This window comes from Ptychodera flava, chromosome 2, assembly GCF_041260155.1.
Source record: "Ptychodera flava strain L36383 chromosome 2, AS_Pfla_20210202, whole genome shotgun sequence".
In the NCBI taxonomy this organism is placed as follows: domain Eukaryota; kingdom Metazoa; phylum Hemichordata; class Enteropneusta; family Ptychoderidae; genus Ptychodera; species Ptychodera flava.
In genome coordinates this window covers 14,690,828-14,711,966 of record NC_091929.1, presented here as the reverse complement: position 1 = coordinate 14,711,966, position 21,139 = coordinate 14,690,828, and the positions used below count along the sequence as shown (strand labels likewise).

At 37.7% G+C, this 21,139-nt stretch overlaps 1 protein-coding gene across 3 annotated transcripts in view; it reads right to left on the bottom strand.

Annotated features, from left to right (window-relative positions):
* Positions 1-2,783: 2,783 nt before the first annotated feature.
* Positions 2,784-21,139, bottom strand: part of LOC139147239 (synaptotagmin-10-like) — a 61,737-nt gene continuing 43,381 nt past the window's right edge. For all 3 annotated transcript variants that reach the window (XM_070718263.1, XM_070718276.1, XM_070718270.1), the window contains exons 2-8: positions 16,914-17,120; positions 11,548-11,848; positions 10,696-10,799; positions 8,715-8,921; positions 6,841-6,961; positions 5,953-6,101; positions 2,784-3,322 (exon numbers count right to left, since the gene is read on the bottom strand). In XM_070718263.1, the coding sequence (XP_070574364.1) occupies positions 3,167-3,322; positions 5,953-6,101; positions 6,841-6,961; positions 8,715-8,921; positions 10,696-10,799; positions 11,548-11,848; positions 16,914-17,114 (1,239 nt within the window). In that variant the 5' untranslated portion in view covers positions 17,115-17,120 and the 3' untranslated portion in view covers positions 2,784-3,166. The remainder of the gene's footprint in view (positions 3,323-5,952; positions 6,102-6,840; positions 6,962-8,714; positions 8,922-10,695; positions 10,800-11,547; positions 11,849-16,913; positions 17,121-21,139) is intronic.

Sequence of the window (21,139 nt, the reverse complement as noted above, 5' to 3'; positions counted from 1 at the left end):
ATATTGAATACCATTGTAAGAATAGGGGCAAGCAGCTTAACAAATATTGAGTATGTAAATCGTAAAATGAATTATCAATGCTAAAGGAAAGACAGTTGTCTTAAAAGGTAAATTAGGCAAGCGGTTGAAAAATTGTGCGATTTGATAGATAACAATGGAAAGGTGAGTAAAATGCATAAAAGTATAAAGATATAAATGGCAAATTGTTTGGGTAAGTTGGAGCAAGAAACGATAGGTCTTATTGGTTCAAATAATGTCACGTGATAAAAGTGGTAGAGTTTCAATATTCAATTTGGCTCAATTGTATATTCTTGCAACATTCTCAGTTTTTGACCATGGCTGTATCAAATTTACAACTCGGAATGCAGCTCTACCACGTATACGTGCATAATTGGTTCAAATATGATTCTGTCGGAAAGCTTTGGCTCAGATACCAGGTGGACCACATCCTTTATGCAAATGTGGTCGGACATCTTGTCTGTTGCAAACGTATCTCCTGCCCTGTTACCAACTTACATATAAATTTTATCGAACCGTTCACATGTCAGCTCTGCATCCATGAATCAGTACCCTACCAAGTCGTGTCAAACTTCACGAGAAACCCAAGACATACACGACACATAGTCTGCCAAAAGGCAGTTAATCTAGGTCGACATATAAAGACACTGTAATTGTACTTTGCATTTATATGCTTGGTCCCAATTTGTAACATCACATAAATTTAAAAACTAAGTTATCAATTCATAACACCGATTTATGATTATTGCTTATTCAAAACATTTAATATAGTATAATTATATCGGCGATTTATTTACTGCCGAGGAATAGTAGCTGTGACGTTGGATATTTTCATACTATTTGCTGGATTACCTTTCACGTATGCTTTAAAGGTATACAGTCCCCTATAATCTAAATATGCCCATATATGGTCAAAGGGGCGTTCCTTGGTATTCAAAATGCCCATGTGAGGGCGCTGTTTTTAAAAAGCGACCGCCCACTTAAAATCTGTGATTGGTTAGATTTTCCCTTTCCATGGTAACTGTGGCAAAATTGGAAAAAGGTGACAGTATACCTTTAATTTGCCTTCTTAACTCTCTATACCATATTAAGTGTTTAAATATTGTTAATTGCCAGCAAGTGTACAATATTTAATGCAATCATGACTCGAAGTACGACGATTCATTGCATAAACATAAACACGGATAAAAATCGTGCGAAAAACTTAATTTCACAAAGATTTTCCTCAAATCTATCAACGCAGGTTTATCGTATTTCCTTAATATTGGCGAGGCTTAATTCCTGGGACTTTGAACTTTTTTATGGCGAACAGGTCTTTGTGGTCAACCGTACGCCGCTATACAGCGAAGAGTTTATAAGGATTGGATTTTAATCCGTCATCAGTCCGTTGAGGGCGCCCTGACAGGCGTTGAATCTTGATATAATGGTTTAATGCGCTAGATATATCGAATGTAACAGCTACTATCGATCCTCCGACAAAGTATGCGATTGCTGTCAACGGGTACACGGCATCAAGCTACCCAAAAATTACTTCAAATATGTAACTTTAAGCAAACCGGTCAATAACGCTAACCGGGAATTCCATACAGGTATGGAGTCCATTCGGGAAAGAACTGATCGAATGTTCTGATTTCATCGTTGATAACATTCTCCTTCCAGCACAGCTTGTTGAATACGTTTACACAATCGTAAAATGTACAATAGATTATAACTGAACACTATATTCAATAAAGGTTCACTTGTTACGAAGTACGTTCACGACAAAAGCACAAATGCGTCAGCGTTCATTCTGTACCACGTGACTTTTGATAAACGGTGCTTACCTATGAAAATATAAATTCGGAACACTCACTTTTTTGTTGTAAAGTTTTAAAGGCAATCTTTGTCGACGAGACGTGATGTCAACGATATGATAACTTGTTTGGAACAAGGCCACCTTCTCAAGAAGAGGTCAGCTTTGTTATATACAGATAAGTGAAGTAAATATAGACGAAAGTAGTTTTGTGTTTTCGCCACAGATGGCGCAACACATCAAGTTGCGACTTGTGGCGTATAAACCTCAACAAGTGTACATCGATTATTCACTGAACATCGTTATGTTTCAAACATAAACAGAAGGTTTACCGATTATAGAAATTCTCGACAGTCTAAAAACACCTATTTTTAACACTTAATTGCCTGAAATCATTTCGCTTACGAGGTTGCTTTGAATGAATTGATACTTTTCCAAAAGTAAGACATAATCATGAAAATGTGTGCGAATACAAAAATTTAATTACATGTACTTTTACTTGAAAAGTGTTTGGAATGTTAATCTATGATTCTATATGACAGAGAAACCAATCTGTGTGCACATATTTCACCGTCATCCCAATCAGTCATCTTTCAGTGTGCATTCGTGTCAACTATTGGTCCTATGTGAAATTTTCCTTTCCTTGTGAACACAAATATCGGTAGATCTGTTCCGAAACCTCTAACACCAACGAGGACTACATTTTTCAGATTGCGAAGTAAATATGTAAGCCAAATTCCTTGTTTGTTGACAAATTTCAAAATGTAAATGTGTTTCTGAAAATATATCACGTCATGGATATCCAGTTCATAGGATAACGCTAAACTACAGGTCTTAAAAATCTCGATTACTTTAATAGGTTCAGTATACAGTCCTAAACTTGTTTTCATGTGTGATAGTATTGTATGTCGATAACTGGACAAGCATCGACCATACGTTATGCTTTTAAAAACTGACCACTCCGTAATAGGTGGAAAACCACGCTCGGGGTAAACAGTTAAGTGTGACATTGAACTCCATTCATAAAACTAGACACTATATCCAAGCAATGCACTTAGGAAGTAAGTTTAGGAAATAACCTTCCCTATACAATACCATTCATTCTGCTGCGTGTTCTATTGATATCAATCCATTTCACATAAATGAGCTTTCATGACTCCTCCCGTTGATCTAAGATTCTAAAGGGTCGTCACAGAGGGCGCAACTGCGAAAGGCCATCCATATCTTCAAGGAGACCTGATGGAGAATAGCTTTCTGCCTACGATTGTGGACCGCTAAGCAACGACTGACTAACTCATGTGAGTCTTAAACCAGTCTAATTATGACAACTTCGTCTCGTCAAAGACAGTGGCCAGTTCACTCGCGCAATGTGTGCCACATTGCTGTCGGTTTTCTCTGTGCCTGCAACATGTCATTCCAGTGTTCGACACCAGTGCCATCAAAGTGTGGGCCAACATCACATTTTCCGATAATCTCACTGTGTCCGAGCAGATCGTAGTCAACCACGGTAACCTACAGAAGGCGTAAGAATATTTATTTAATCAATATAAAGGAAGTGAGACGATGACATTATTAATTATTGAAATCGTATAATATTATTTAATTCATTATTTATAAACGAAATTGCGGAATATTATTTATTGCTGTTGGAAAAGCAAAACAAGAAACTCACGTTAAGGTAGCATGCACCTCAGGGACGGATGCCTCAGGGACGGATATTCGGGCTCTCAAATTTTTATAATGCTTTTCTGATCTACCACTTGTTGGAGCTCATTTAAACGGTTTTGGGTAAGATAAAATTTCACCGTCTAAGTTTTTTGTCGAAAATCGAACATTGTATTTTTAGAGTTAACACAGAGATGGCGGCCATTTTGAATTTCAAATATCGGTAAATGTCATGTAATCCGTTTTCTCATCGAGGTACCAAACTTTGCACGGTGGTGGTGACCCCTGATTTTTTTATTTTTTATTTTGAAAGAGAATAGTTGAACGTTTCATTGAGGGAAATTTAAGGAAAAGTTTTCCTCAAAGTTATTCACTTTCGAGACGCATACTAACTTAAAATGCAAAGAAAATATCTGCAAACCATTGGCCAACTTGAATAAAATGAGTGACCAACTTCTTTAACTTTACAGAATGAAGAAAAACACCTTTGGTGATAATTCCAGCATCCTAGACTCCAACCTTATGCTTAATCATTGTTCAATCGAATGAAATATTTACCAAAGTTAAAAAATGAAGCAATGTCATGGCAACACATTTGTTCATTCTCGCTGTCACCGTTTCAGCATCACAAGGGGATTATAATTGCAAAACGCTTGAGGTACTAGAAAAAGTGTCTCGGAGACAGACATGAACAATCTTAAATTTTCACATTTTTTTTCTCGTCTGCCGCTTGATGGAGCTCATTTTGAAGCTCTTGGAGTAAGTAAAGTTTTCTCTGTCTCAGTTCTATAAAGTCAAAAAATATTTTTCACCATAGAGATAACACAAGGATGGCAGCCATTTTGAATTTCAAATATCGGTAAATGTTAATATTTTCTCGACCACGAAAATGTGCACGGTGATCCCTGACTTTTATTCTTGCTTTGTTTAGAGAATGGTTAAAAGTAAGGAAAATTTAAGCCAATTTTGAAGTTTTTTTTTTTTTAATTTTGAGGCGAGTAAAACCGTAAAATGGAAACGTGACTCTATCGCTGCAGTTAGGCTAGACAATTTTGGAATATCTTTTGGAAATACTTTAAGAAGAAAAATTGATCTTGGAGGCTGGCTGTACAAACAAAAGATATTTCTTAGTCATTCAGATTTCCATGTTTGTGAATTTTCTTACACTTGTTCAAGATGGCAAGATATAAAAAAATCCAATAATCGCCCTTTCCTACACTTGCCATACAAAGAATTGGTACTCCATCGTCACAAAGGGGATGGTAAACTGTACGCCCACATGACATTAAGTATGGGGGTCAGCGTCTGCGAGCAATCGGTCAATAGTCTTCCTTTGTTGGCTGAAAAACTACCCAAGTGACATTTGGAGCACTTAAGACGTAAATGTAATACCTTTTAATGATCAATAGGATTAAATATAAACTTGAAAAGTTTTGCCAATGGACATATTAAGACTTGGGTCACGACTGACAGCAGACACTCACAGACAAAGAGGGGACATCTGCAAGCCTTGAGTCAATCTTTCTTTGTGGGCGAAAAACTTATTTTGTCCGTTTTAAGCATTCAAGGTTGAAATGTAATACCTTGCTAATGAAGACTCGGATGAAAACTACAAAAAGTTATGCCAGTGTTGAGGCCTCGCCTCGGGTCGACTGTTGTTACAGAACACAGACACCCACACGAAGAATGGGTTAACAGCTATGAAAGTCACAGGAAAATCTTTTGTGGGCTAAAAATTGATTTTAATCATTTTTAGCATCCAATTAATCCTTTTTAATGATGGCTAGCTCGTGACAAGCCACGAATCGATCGACTTTTCAAACTGGATGGAAACTTGGGTAAACACCTGCAAGCCATAGGCCAACAATTTGTCTTCCTTAGCTGAAAAATTTATTCTCTAAAACTGTAGGCATACCCGATTTTAATTTTAAATTACTTCTTTTTAATTATTACTGGGATTAGATACTACGGTACTTTGCACCTCGAAATTGAAAGACTTGAACTTTGCCCAATTTTTCTTTAATGACAATTTCGACCATTCTTTTACCAAATCTAAAATAAAAATCAGGGGTCACCGTGCAAAAGTTGGTACTAGAGAGAGAAAGTACTAAGATTTCCCGATATTTGAAATTCAAAATGGTCACCATCTCGGGGTAAACTCTCTGGGGAAAAATAAAATTTTCGATCTTTCGAAAAACTAAAATAATAAAAAGTGTTCTAACACCAAAAGCTTTAAACTGAACCCCCACAAGTGGTAGATAAGAAAAGAATTGTAAAAGTTTGAGAGTCCGAATATCTGTCCCCGAGGCGCATTCTACCTTAAAAACAGTTTATGAATGTTTATAGAGTATTCCTGCAGCTATCGAGACGACATGTGTGTAGCGCCATTACGGGTAGCGAGGCCTGTGTACTGTATATTGAATAAATGAATCCGCGACAATCTTGCAGATACCGTCATGAATTCAGGCGTGTCTCACCTCTAAACTTGTGTGTTTTAAACTCTCTGTCGGTATATTGAAGACCAGCGCCTTCGTTCCACACAGGATTTCGATTGTTCTTGCGCACTGCAGTTTTCTTCTTTTTATTCTCTTGCCACTCTGGAGCAGGGAGACTTTGACATACGGATCTGTGCAGGAACAGTACGATGGCATAGTATCAATAATTAACATTGCCTTACAACCAATAAGGAAGATATTGTGATCTTTGATCGGGAAATACAAATATTTTTGAACAATGGAGTGAAGATTACGAACAGTTTGATAGGAACTAAAAAGTTTCCCTAGGGGGTCTTGCAATGCACTCTATCCCTAATTTTAACAATGACGACTCACTAGGTAACTAGTGACTAATACGAAATGTTAGCCGTGTCTACAAATCTCATTTTCGTAAACGTGTGAAAATAGACGTGTGGGATAATAGAGTCCAGAAAACTGACGAATGATAAATAAGATCCACCGAAAACTAGTTGAATTTTGTTCGGGAAAGTGTAAAGTTTTGAACGGCGTTGAGTAAAATGTCAACAATTTCAATGCACAAATGTCAACCCATAATTATCGGGATGAGTAGAGATCCGCCGCAACTATCATCCTTCCCGTTCTCAGAAATATGATGACTAAAGAATTTTAAACGGACAAAGTTACGTGGATCAGCTTGTATAACCAAAGGAAACGACATTCGGGAATCGTGACAGTTTCAAAGAGGATGTACATATAGGCAAGGAAATCAACAAGAATAGGCGGAGGTAGATAATACCAAGCGCCACATGTTTGAACCAATTAGGGGAGTCGTCTCATGTGTAGGAGGAAGTTAATTAGTTACCCAATGATAGGCGCTGTGGCAAAACAATACTTTCAAACGATCATTACCTGAGCTGCCGTTGATATCCATGGCTTTCAAATTTCTAGCCTTCATTATAACGACAGTGAGTCTCTCAGCCGTGGGCAGATAACTCAGAGAAAATAACAAATCACCCAATTCAGCTTGTTTCTATCAAGGAGAGAGAATAAAAGAGGATTTGGAATCAATAAAGCTACAGGAAATACCGCAAGCACCAACCAACGATACGCCTCCTACACAGACATAATGCCCGGAGGCGGTTTTCAGTTTATATTGATAACATGCTGACATTCGGAAGGAGAAGACGGTTTAATGGTTTTGTGTCGCCACAGTTACCTGTATGTCGTTATTGAAACTGTGTACATAAAGAACGCATTTATTTTGTATGATATGGCGACAGCACACTTCAGTTTCTGTCTTTAATCACTTCTCTTTCTGGAGGTTGTGTAAATTCGTAAAGTTGTTTGTCGTCGCAAATTATTTTGCATCGTGCTCCAAAGTTTTGACATCAGTCTCTGAAACTAAATTTGCATAACCCGCGAAGAATCAATTTCCACTCAACTGGTGGATTTTGTCCGATTCTATGCTGAAGGTAAAAAAACTAACATCAGAATGACATTGCCAGGTCTTTTGTTGTGTATGGATTGTCCCAGGAGATGAGACAGCTGGCCAGAGAAGGCTTTAATCAAGGCGGTAATAAGTTTGTAATATTTGCACAGTGACGTCATGCTTATTCATTTTTTATGACATATCAGCCCGGACAAAATCTACCGGCCATACCTGGCCAGTAACATTAAAAAAGACCGTGTAACAAGTTATTATATATTGTCGCAAAGTGAAAGCATCAACTTCCAATAATTTTAACCTATGATGTCTGTTATATTATTTTCCTATCTTTTTTATTAATTCTTTTTTTTTGTTCTACAGGAAAAAAAATCATGTCAAAATTATAGTCTAGTATTCAACTTGTCAATACAGTGGATAAGCTTTTAATAAATGGTTGTCCAATTTTATCGATGATAACTGAATTTTAATTTTAATCCGGATGAGAATTTATTAGCCAACGATTGCATTGGATACAGTACTCATGGTTACTGTAATCTTGGTATCAAAGAGGTTGGTATTTTCTATATACAATAATCCACCTCATTGACGGGTATACCGCAAGAGTATGAATTTATCATGACATATACGTGCGAGTGAATGTTGCATATGAGGTGAACTGATGAAAGGCATGTGGAATACCTATTGTTGAGATGTTTTATTGCTACTACATCACGGCAATAGATTGAAATTCAGGCATAGGGCTGTTAAAAAGGCGATATTTCTCTATGTGAGAGCTCTTGTTTGTTCCAACTGTGTAATATCAATATACTATTAATATTTATCGCTGCATTTGCGCCATCGGTATACTGGTATGACAAAATGAAGTTTACTATACCAGTATATTGGTGGCTAAAATACAGTGACCTGATTGGTCGAGACGTAAACAGAACCGTGGCATATTTGCGATATAGCACCGTTGGCATACGGGCCGAGCTCTCGGCAACAGCAAAGGAACTTTTTTGACGTTCCACGCCAGACTTTCAATGTACTGTTATGATATAATAGCCATAAAGCAAACCCAGCGACGGTATATACCACTCGGTTTTGAAAAGTTGCACTCGCCATCGCTCGTGCATACATGTCGTGAATTGGTCAAAATCTCGTGGTATACCGTCGCTGGGTTTGCTTTATTGCTTAAATATTTTCTTCACGGACGAAAAGAACAATCCTGGCTTCTTGAATACATTACTATCGAAGTTTTGGTTATAAATTGAGAAAGCTGGATGTTCGTTTGGTAGAGATATTATCATTTTACAACTTTTTCACTGATTTACCAAACGCATGTCATTGTACCTACCACAGTGCAGGGCTGAAGGTCACACCATACGTCAACTTCTCGCGAGACGTCAATCTCTCTGAGAATAACTTTGACTTCTCCGATGACGTCATGGCGGGAAAACTTGTCGAAGTCGTAGACGGTGAAATACAGGGTTTTGGTCTGCAGCTCGTCGTAAGTTGTTGGAAATTTGAAGGTTTCGTTCCACACGGGGTTGAGTGTTCGCCTCTGTTTGGATATCAAAATAAATACTTGCTCAAATTATTACATCAACAAAAGTAATACTGCGTTTTAAAAATTGTTTCGGACACCTTTGTTTCAAAATTTACGTCTTCTTAGGAGACAATATGACGTCATCGCCTTTGACGCATATTCTGCCTGTTGCTATGGGAGATATAAAACACGACTGGAACTAATTTGGGATAATTGGATTGTGAAGTAATGTGAATTTAATCTGCAAATGTAAGCTCATCTACTTTTCGTAATTTTTAATATTGCAACATTCAGCTATAGGGTTCCTAACACTCTTGAGAAACTTTTAAAATATGAAGATCCAATTGAAATTAGGTCCAATCGTGTTTATTGCTAATTAGTCCCACGGACACCGTCCGGGGGACTTATAGGTTTGGTCTGTCCGGGCGGGCGGGCGTGCGTGCGTGCGTGCGTGCGTGCGTGCGTCCGTTCACGCAGATATCTCAGAGATGCCTGGAGCGATTTCATTCAAACTTGGTACAAGGATTACTTCATATGTCATACAGATGCACGTCAATTTGTTTTGTGATACGATCCAATATGGCCGCCAGGCGGCCATTTTATTACGATTTTTTCATGTACAGAGCCATAACTCAGGCATGTTTCAACCGATTTTATTCAAAGTTGGTACAAGGACATTGACCAATGTCATAGATATGCACGTCAATTTGTTTTGTGATACAATCCAATATGGCCGCCAGGCGGCCATTTTATTACAATTTTTTCATGTAAAGGCCATAACTCAGGCATGTTCCAACCGATTTTTTTTCAAAGTTGGTACAAGGACATTGACAAATGTCATAGATATGCACGTCAATTTGTTTTGTGATACAATCCAATATGGCCGCCAGGCGGCCATTTTATTACGATTTTTTCATGTACAGAGCCATTACTCAGGTATGTTTCAACCGATTTTATTCAAAGTTGGTACAAGGACATTGACAAATTACATAGCTATGCACATCAATTTGTTTTGTGATACGATCCAAAATGGCTGCTGTGCGGCTATTTTGTTACGATTTTTTCATGTACAGAGCCATAACTCAGGCATATCTCAACCGATTTCATTCAAAGTTGGTACAAGGACATTGACCTATGTCATACATATGCACGTCAATCTGTTTTGTGATACTATCCAATATAACCGCCAGGCGGCCATTTTATTACGATTTTTTCATGTACAGAGCCATTTGTAAGGCATATCCGCATGTTTCAACCAATTTTAATCAAAGTTGGTACAAGGAAATTGACCAATGGCATACATGTAACTATGCACATCAATTTGTTTTGTGATGCGATCCAATATGGCCACTGTGCGGCCATTTTGTTACGATTTTTTTCATGTCCTGAACCATAACTCAGACATGTATCAAGCGAATTCATTCAAAAGTATTTTATCACAGACCTAATGAAGAGGACTCTATCCTCTCTGAGGACCTGTAATCAAAATACCCATTAACAAGTGGGGACTGTGTCATCACGATGACTTGTTTTTCTTAGTATTTAAAACAAGGTTGCAAGTTCTGTTATATTCGTATCACGGGAGTAGTTTGAAGATACATTAAATGCCCGCGTTTTTTTGTTCATATGACTTTCAACATTCACTTTGTGAATTTCCTAGTAACCCATTTTACATACACATGATGCGACTCATAATAACGCCGCTTTGAAATTATAAAAGTATCAAAGTCACTTATTCGCACAAAGCTGTCATGGATCACGGTTGGCATTCAAGTTCACGGGTACACACCTGTACTTGGGTCTGACGTAACTTTCGGTCTTCATCAGGAATAAGGAACACTTTGACGTAGGGGTCGCTCGATCCTCCAAAATCCATCTTGGGTAAGTTTTCAGCTAAAGGAAAAATTAAGATTTCTAGCATTGAATATCGGCAAGATGGCGACTTAAGGCTACAACAACAATGCGCTCTGGTATCCAGTAAACTCATCAAAAATTGAAATGTCTGTTTGGCATTATATGACTTGTCAGCGATAGCTATCGTTAGAGATAATACGGGGTTAACAAAGGTTGCAAAAGATGTCTTAATTATTAGAGTGGCACGTCGGGTTAACTTTTTCTTCTTCCTCAGTCTTTTTGAAAAACAGATATATATACACTCTAAGTCACGAAAATGAATTGACTATATATATATATATATATATATATATATATATATATATATATATATATATATATATATATACAGTCAATTCATTTTCGTGACTCAGAGTGTTTATAGAGATGTAAAGCTGACATTGTTAATTGTTCGAGGAATGATGCGCAGTTCTAGTATATTCCTCCCTTTTGCTTCTGAAATATGGCATATTTGTACAGTATAATTTCATGTAGATAAATACGTACAATTTTTTCAATAACCAAAGAGTGACGTAATAACACTAATGACTAGTGACTGTCAGCAATTATCAGATCAGTGTACGGATTACATTTCTCGGAAATCTTAATGCAAATCGGCAGGTAAATATATGTAAAGGATTTGAACTGACAAATAGACAGGCCAACGGATATCATTAACATAGACAGACAGACGAGCAGACAGACGGACGAACAGACAGTCTCGACTGGCTTTCCAGAATGCACTTACCTTGAAGTACGTCAACGTTTAAATCTGATTTGTCAAAGTCGTACTTGAGTTTGAAGTGTAGCTTGCCAAGTTTCTTCACTTTTCCTTGTTTTTCATTTTGCATAACAACAATATCATTACTCTTGGCGTACAAGTCGGGTTTTACAGAACCTATTTCTGATTCGAAGAGACCGTTCGTTGATTCGCTGCTCACGCTGCCTTGCTCTGAATCCGAACCAGCGTTTGATGCTGCCGGTGAGGGCGGATTAGCATTCTTGTTCGGTGGCTGTATTTTGACTTTCTCCTTCGGGATGTAGAATTCCTGCAAACGACAGGAATTAAAAGATAAAGTGAAATGGGGAAAACAGGTGAAGCATTTGTCTGTGAGGGGAGTCCCTGTCAAGGCGTTTGTAGACTTAATATACTTAGATAAACACATAGCTTGTTTAACCCATGTCGCAGATTTCTTTTTTTACACCCATGAAGTACCTCACTGTATGCTCATACCCCCAGTGGTTTGGTGGGGCAAAGGTCAATGAAAGGAGCTACCGCTAGATTATGTCCAATCCGCTTTTGGGGCTAAAATATTGTTATTATTGTCAAATAATTTCCTTTTGAGCAGCACAGTTGGTCGGAGGATACTCTTAGTTAAGGTGTCGATTCGTGAGAATTACATGCATACTAATGATCTGGTAGAATCCGGCTTGCCAGGATTATGCGCATCCGGGTCGGCCGGACAAAATCTAGACGTCTGTCGCCCGAAGAATAACCCGAAATTTCATTAACTATAACTCAATGGCATGCGCCAACTGACAAATAAACGCTTGTCCACAGGCCTCGTAGCGACTGCGCATGATGACTGCAGATGCCACGACTAGTCCACACCCTTCCATTAAATATGTGTTGACCTTTGTATCAACGAAAGACAACAAAATATGACGTTGAAACAAATCATAATCGATGTTCTGTGATATTCAAGATTTCCGCTTACTGCAAAATATCTTCACGACATATGGAAAGAAAGGGACACAGAGAAAGCCATGGGCGTTAACCGTCTTTGGCGTCTTCTTTAATTCCCATTTCAATTCAGAAGGAATAAAAATATCTTCTCTTATTAATTATTGATAGTGCATTAAACATTAAATCCTAGACAGATAGATCGACATACGCGCTCTAAAACGCTATTAAGGTTTGTTGTCTTTTAAATTGGTATTGCATTTTCTCCATGTCGCATCGACCCACTTTCTTCGAGCAGAAATTTAAGAAAATTGTAAGACAATTTACGTAACTTGATAGACGCAAGACGGTAGATCCCAACCAATGTTTTCTGATTAAACGTAATAGTCTCTGCTATCGATCACTGGGAATATAAGTGATTTATGAATCGCTTGAGAGTACAGTGAGAGAATAAGGCAAAAGTTCAAGTTTGCTGGAGAATGTTTATATCCGCCGAAGCGAACTGTGAAACATTATCATGTCTATAATCTTCAATATGATCAGGAAATTATTAAGACAGAAGTATGGTCCTGATGTTAAAAAGTCGTTTTCCTTCAGAGGAGTCTCGGTACGGGTTATTATTTACGACATTTGCCTGATTTCAGACGAAAATTTACTGTGCCGTATTCATGCACATATTTAATAATGTCAAATAACAACGCCGGAAATAATTCACTTTGGTGACGTGTACTTTACTGTTAATGGCTTCCCCCGTAACAGTACTGATGGGCAGACAGCAGATGGACAGACAGATGACAGACAGACATGCAACAGACGGATACAGTATGGTGAAACGTAAAAACCGGAAATATCATACTTTAACATGATCTGCAGTGGGTTTTTATTTTGTTTGCGCACGAATGAGCAGCGAAGTAGACACAGACAGACAGACAGACAGACAGACAGACAGATAGACTGGCAGGCAGAAAGACAGAAAAAGAATTAGACAAAGGGCAAATACGGTGACAGCAAGACTTAACCTGGACTCAAATTATATCTTAGAGCTTCGTGCATTGATCATTAACTATACGTTTTTTAGCAGAGAAATTGCATTAATATGTTTGAATTTTAATAAAAATTCTTCATACATTTTTAAAACTGCGCCATCTAAATACTGCCACATAGACATAATGTAAAAGCCACGGAAAATGTCCTTAAATAACCTTCTGTCGTATGTTCGAAGAGTTAAGTTGTATTTGGCTATCGGCCAAAATATACATCTGTGTAGCGTATTACTTTCCTGTACAACATTGCTTCATGCATGGAGAATTAAGAATTACATTGCATTAGAAAAAATACAATTACCGATTGGAGGCAAAATGCTGTCATCGGCTAATTTATTTATAGCTGTCTGTAGCCAGGACACGAACCAAGCCTACTCACGCCGATTAATAGCAATTTTCTTAATGGAAAGGGGAAATCTCAAAACAAACACACACATGCACGAGTTTACATCAACTCAACGGACAATACCATTCACTCGAGATAAAACATGGATGGACATTTTGACAATCTTTCCTCTTTTTAAGTAATTATTTTTGAAAGCTCGGCAGGTGAGGATGGGTAATTTAATTTGAAGGTATGTAAACTCAAAGTGAGGCTAACGACAACGATTTTCATGGTTCCGATCATTGGAAAAATCAAACACCTTGGCTCGATTCCAGATTCGTTTATCCGTGTACTGGGAAAGCGTTGCTATGAACTTTGCTTAGTTTTACAAATAATACTACGACTTAAACACTAGAAATATGTTCGGTTGAAAGTAATATGAGACATCACATCAACATTTAATACTGTGGAACTAGCAAGACAATAAACTTTAGACAATCATACTGGATCAAAATCGCAAAAGATATTGGCATGGCTCTTTTCAGGAATTTCATAATGACAATCAAATATTTTTTATGAACTGCATCAAATTTGTTGTCAATACCGGCGGCAAAATATTATACATTTTAAAATTTATCGAACACCAAGATCAATACTGAAATCCATGGAAAACTTTTACAGGGATCGGAATAAATGGTAATAATTTTCAAGCTGACACAGGAAGTCCACTCCTACAGGCTTGCTATGCTAAAAGGACGTTTGAAGCACAGCTAGGGGTCCTTCAAAATAAATTTCTGCTAGGGGAACCTAAGGGAACCTTACAAATAAACATAGCATTTCACACAATATATCTTTTATTTATAGAATGTACATTGAAGGTTGTGTTGTTTACAAATAGAATGTGATCTTTTATTATTTTTTGCCTTTATGTAATAGCACTAATACAGTAACAGTGGCAACAGTGTGGCCAGGAGAAATATGGCGTCAAGTACGCGAGGAGCTTGAGAAACAAAAACACAAACAAACAAACAAACAAAGATGGTTAAACTAAGGGGCACACTGTGGCAAACGAACCTCCTGCTTCCAGCTTATCACTTTTTACGTCACGTCGTAAAAATATCACAGTCAATTGCGGATAAAGATTATTTGAATTCTATGTCGTGTTGTAGAGATTCTTGTATGATTGTTTAATTTCCTGTAGATGTATACTAATTGGAATGTGATACTTAAATCAGTATGATTTCGTGACGAAGGCGTAAGGAACTTGAAGCAGACACTAACCTAAAATAAAGCCTTAAAGGATATGCTGGCCAAGAAGGAGGAAGTCACACATAGTTTAAACGATTAAGGCTTATCATAGAAACATCGACGTCAATTCAATGATGTTATTGAGTTATAGAAGAATGTTGATTTTAATTGCATTCTGTTTGTCATCGTCTCATATTTTCGTTCTACGTAAAACTATAGTTTCTACGGTGAATTTCTTGGTCTTTTTCGGACCTGACGCTTTAGTAAACATAAAAAAATAAAGGATATGATTTTGTTTTTTTCTTATAGCGTAGTTTCGTTTTACGCCTTCGAAATTACCATGCGATATTAAAAATTAAACGACACAGAAAGATATTAGGCAATGAAATACAGTGAAATAAATCTAATTTTGTCCTAATTGTGCTCAGAAACTCAACGGAGAGTGCATTCATGACATGAAAAGCCACGGACGTTCATGTCCTTGGCAAGTACAAACGGGGCAATCACTTGCACGATTTTGATGACGCTGTGATTTCACGGGGGAGATTTTCCCAATTATGAACGGTCGCGCAGTCATAGCTATAATTACTGCAGTAAACACGCTAACATCTCGCCACTGAACCTATCTACTGACAACAATGAAGTCACTCCCAGTGGCAATGCAATTTGCAGTCAATTCAGGAGACCACTGACCTTCACTCTGACTGAATGACACATAACTGTAGTTTCGATTGACTATTCTTGGTGCGACCTTCATTGAAGGGACAATCTGAAACTCTTTTTTTCGTAAAGTCAATTCATCGTATGTATGGGATCAGCATACAGTATAATCCTTGAGGTAAAATGCGCCTTGGTGACACTTTGGGAGATAGTCAACACATTCTTATCTGAAGCCTGAGTGAACTCATTTTGAAAGATGTGGAGGAAGCGATATTCTCAACATCTTGATGTTGTGGAAATATAGTAAACACGGATCATAGCTACCATTTTAAATTTCAAATATCGACAAAGTGTAGGCAACCCATTGCTCTGACGCCAATATTTGCCCGCAGACCGTTGATTGTCATTACCAATGTCTTGTCGAATATCTGGAAAATACCTGAGGCTCTTAAAATGGGCACTGCAATGTTGTAACGCTGCATACAGGTCAGTCAGAAGACGTTCTGAGTGACTGTCTTTGGAATGGCAACTCTCTGCAAAGATGAACATTTTTTTTTCGTTTCAAATGTATGGCGTTCCGAGTAAGGCTTCATATCAAAGACTTATTTGCAACATCCAAAAACGCCTATAATTCCCGGTTGTATGCGCGTCACATTAAAATGGTCGATGACAGTCGATGATCTAAAGAGCGTGCATGTTTCAATTTGACGGCAAACGTTGAGTGGTCGGCAATGCCTGGGAGTGTATAATATCATGTAAAACACGCCGGCAAATGCGTGATCACACAAGACTAGGGTCCGTGTTGTGAGGCGGTGTGAATTTGTGATGGCCTGGATTACCTCTGGTCTCCAATCGCACACGAAGTATCACGTGACTGTCTTTACCGGATCATTTTGTTTCAGATATTACTTACCATGGTAAAATAGTTTTTACAAATTTTTTACATAATAGTGAAGAGACAAGGCGGAGTCGATTAAACCGTGACGGCGATTTTTGAAAGAACTACGCATAACAAATATTCTATAGAAATTGCCGTAAATTTAGTCAACGCAGAAATGTTAATTTAAGTCACAATGCATTCGATTGAGTATTTTACTTGTGCAAGCCCACAACTAGACTGGTTTCGCAACAAAAAAGCTGTTGTCAGTTCTTACCTGGCTCGACTGCGTCACTAAAAGCTTGTTTGGATGCTCCGGTTCGGTGCCATCCCTGCAACAGCCGTGGCAGCACGCACAGCAGCTCACGTCCTCGTAGAACGGCAGTGAGCCCTCGCCGGATTTCCGTCTGAAGCCGTACGCTGTGACAACGACCACGCAGACACAGACACCGACGACGATTCCAAGGATAACCGTCATACCGAACTGTGAAAATACAATTGTAAAAACATCAGAGGCGGAAGTCTAACCAACAGCAAATTTACTCATAACGGCCATGTCGAAAAATACTTATGTTTCACTCTTAGCTGACTCAAATAATTTCGTTCCGTTGACTTACTAAATCTCAATGTACTCGCCTTTCCTTCGTCCGTATAATTTATTATACTCTGTTTAATGCTATCATCTCCTTCCAGGTCACTTGAAGAAATTCAATCACAAATCACAGTGCAGGCGAACGAATAATGTAGTTCAGGAAATAACACTGATGTTCTCGTCTTAATTTTAATGGTTTGTGCACAAGTATTTCCAATTCAAAAATTATTGAATTCCTACCGGAGGGCACAAGATGATTTAGGTCGAAATTTCGCTTTCGGTTTGACAATATCAAACTTTAAAATATTCGGCGATGAGTCACGGATAGACATGTACTATACATAATGGAATACCAGATATTTGTTCGACAGTGAGAAAAGCAAATATTTTTTTTACAATTTTAGGTTGACCGGCCTGTTGTATGAGGACAATATGCTTCATTAGATTGTTAATGTAATATTACGTTACGCCAGCAACACAACCTGAATGCGCGCTATTTTGCTTCTATCTAGAATAAATGTACAGACATTTGAATTTCTGCTACATATCCATCTACCCAAAATTCTTTGTCTGTATCTGTTTGATATTATCGGTCTGTCTGTCAGTCTGTCGTGTATGTATGTATGTATGTATGTATGTATGTATGTATGTATGTATGTATGTATGTATGTATGTATCTCTGTGTGTATCTATGTATGTATTTATGTATCTATGTATCTATGTATCTATGAAAAGATGTATTTTTCTCCTTTGTTATAGCATTTGTCGCATTTGATCTGAGTTTGTGTATCAATCGTTTCATCTGTGTGCTTGGATCGTTTCACTCCTTGCTCCGTGCCCTCAATGTAAATGTTGTAAATTTTAGAGACTAGTTAATAAAAACAGCTCAGAGACTCTTAAGAAGACCCTTTGGATTTACAATACAGTCTCCGACATCATTCACCACATCTAGGCTGAATACGGAAACATCTCCAAGGGACTGACAGTACATAGTTCTCAGTGAGGAAATTATCCCAATTTACCATTGCTTTTAGATACCTTCTCGTTGTCCGTTCTATATTTAGCGCACGAAGCAATGCAATTAGTGATGTATTCACAAAAGTCGACATTGACCAAAAACAAAAAAAAAAACAAACGTAAAACCATGCACACTTTATTTGATCTTTCCTGAACAAAAAATTAAAATTCATTTGGCAAATGGCGTTTTCAAATCACGTATTGAACCAGTAAGTTGTACATGGTCGTCGTCAAGTTATTGACAAGGAGAGAGAGAGTGTATGGTGATTAGATACTCAAAGAGAAGTGGATGTATTTGCATACAAAACTAGTCCAACCAAGACTCACCCAGGCCAGCAACCATCTTTCGCCATCTTACGTCAATGTGTTAATTCAAGTGATTTTGAGTGAATGAGGTTATTTTGAAAACTGTCAATTAAAGTGCCCTCATTGCATTTATAGGTGAAAAAATCATTTTAACTATGTTCGTGATTTTTCAGTAAGGTACGATATTATATTAGTGACAGAATCGCAGACTACAAAAACCGGTTAATGGGGACAGTCGTCGTTGAAAACTGAATTAGCCAAATTAAAATAGTTTACGATAGTCTCGGAGTTTGTTACCCCCAAGTCTTACAAGATGTAGTGTGCTGTATAATTTTGACGACGTGACGCGTTTGAAGTTATTTGGCAATATCGTGACAGCGTTTCCTGGCCAACGGATCTCTCATTGAGGGAGGGCGCACACCCCCGCTGTGATAATGAATTGTCCACAGACAAATGAACTGAACCAGTTGTGGAAAGTGTGGCAGAATCCGCTTACAGGCTGGCGGATTTTCCTCCAAGTTGTGTTCTAGACACACCTTAATGTAACGGGAAATTGGAGAGAGAAGAAAGAATGAAGGCTTGAGGGGTGTCAGTTGAGAAGCTGACGTGGCTGCACAAAATGTTAATGAATTAAAAATAACGCGGCTTGGCTCCCCTTTCTCATCATGTTGTCACCATGGAAACCATTGCAACGCAACGTAAACATAGACTGAATTGTTCATTTGTCATAGTGTAATCAACGGAGAGCATTTTTATTAGCCATCAATCAGTATGCCTCACTTAACAATGATTTCAGTCTGTGCTTTGTTTATGACATAATCTGTAGAAAACCAGAACGACTGAATTTTACTGCATTACCTAATTTACCTTTACCTGCTGGCGTGCTCCAATGGGCTTTTAATGTCAAGTTATCCACTTGTGTGGCTCGCAACAAATAAATTTTACAAGAGTTTGCAGATAAACTCAATGGAGTAATTGTGGCTCCATTAAGGGTCTGCCTAAAAGCTTACAAAAATACTTTGATTTTGGTCTAACCGTAAAACGCTGAAGTGTTTCTGAAAGTGTCGCTTTTGAAAAGTGAACGGCTTGCCACGCAAGAAACGGAGAACGGAGAGAAAAGAGTATTTCAGAAATGACTGGCTTTCACTTCTGTCCACCGCAAATCACCGGTCTGCGTCAGTAATTTTCAACGACCAGACCATGAGATGCTGTTTCCGTGGTAACCGGTCGAAATATTGCTATTTGGCTTTTGAAGACGCGCGTAACCATGGCAAGATCGTCAATTAATTCAGCTACCAGAGAATCCTGGCTGTCTCGAACAGACAGCGATGAAATAAACCTGCCGCCAAGATTCAGAGACAGAGATTTAATTTCTATATTCGAGATGACAGCGAATGAAATAAAAAATTGCTTTCAACATGATCTCTCCTTCACTCTTTTTTTCTTGATTGTCTTCACAGTCATAATCTTAGTATTCATGTTACTCTTTTTTCTCCGTCGGATTCTATCTCCATTTGCCGCTGTATGTATGTTTTGTATGTATGTGTATATATGTATATATATATATATATATATATATATATATATATATATATATATATATATATATATACACAAATGTATATATGTATATGTATATATAATATATGTATGTATGTACATATATATAATATATGTATGTATGTGTGTATGTATGTGTGTATGTATGTATGTATGTATGTATGTATGTATGTATGTTGTATATATATATATATATATATATATATATATATATATATATATATATATATATTTTGTAATTAGCCTCTTTTTTCTATTTTTGTTCTTTTTAAAGATTAAGGTGCATCATTATTGTTGAGCACTCTGAAATAATTTTTGTTTTGGTGGTGAAACTCTGAAACCAAAGCATATTATTTTAATCGAATTTCAAAACGACTTGTAACCGTAGAGTAGATCCCAGCCTTATAAAACAATCAAAGACAAGGAGAGGCTACATATTTGTCTGGCGATTGCATGATGCATGAAACTTACGTAAGAGATATTATTACTTTGCCCTTGAAGTAATATCATATATTTAGCTATGTCTCGCATTCAGCACTCTGTGAAAGGGGTTAGTGATTGTGATAAAGTACAGATCAGATAGACACAACCAACCGACAGGGCATTCACCCCGTGAGAATATATTACATGAAATCGCACACTGAACAGCAGATTGTTTTTTTTTCACTTTACGGCTTTGTCGTGACAGAAGAATCCTTCAGGACTATCGGCGGCATCAATTTTCCGTAATGAAAGGCAGCAATATTGTTGCAAATGTCTTGTTTTGATTGGTTGCAAGGCAATGGTGACGTCCATTATAATAGACGCGGGTTTCCAGTGACATTTTGGTTGTCTTTGGAGACAAAAGTGTTTCACGACATTATTTTGCAATCAGGGTATTGACGTAAAACAAAACGTGTAAAATGTGCGGCATATTGCTAGTCTGTCAGAGGTTAATGACACTTAGAAGTTAGCCGTTGATCAGGCACAGCCATATTCATTTCTTGATAGCTGAAATAAAACAGTATTTTTCCCGGAAAAAGTCTATG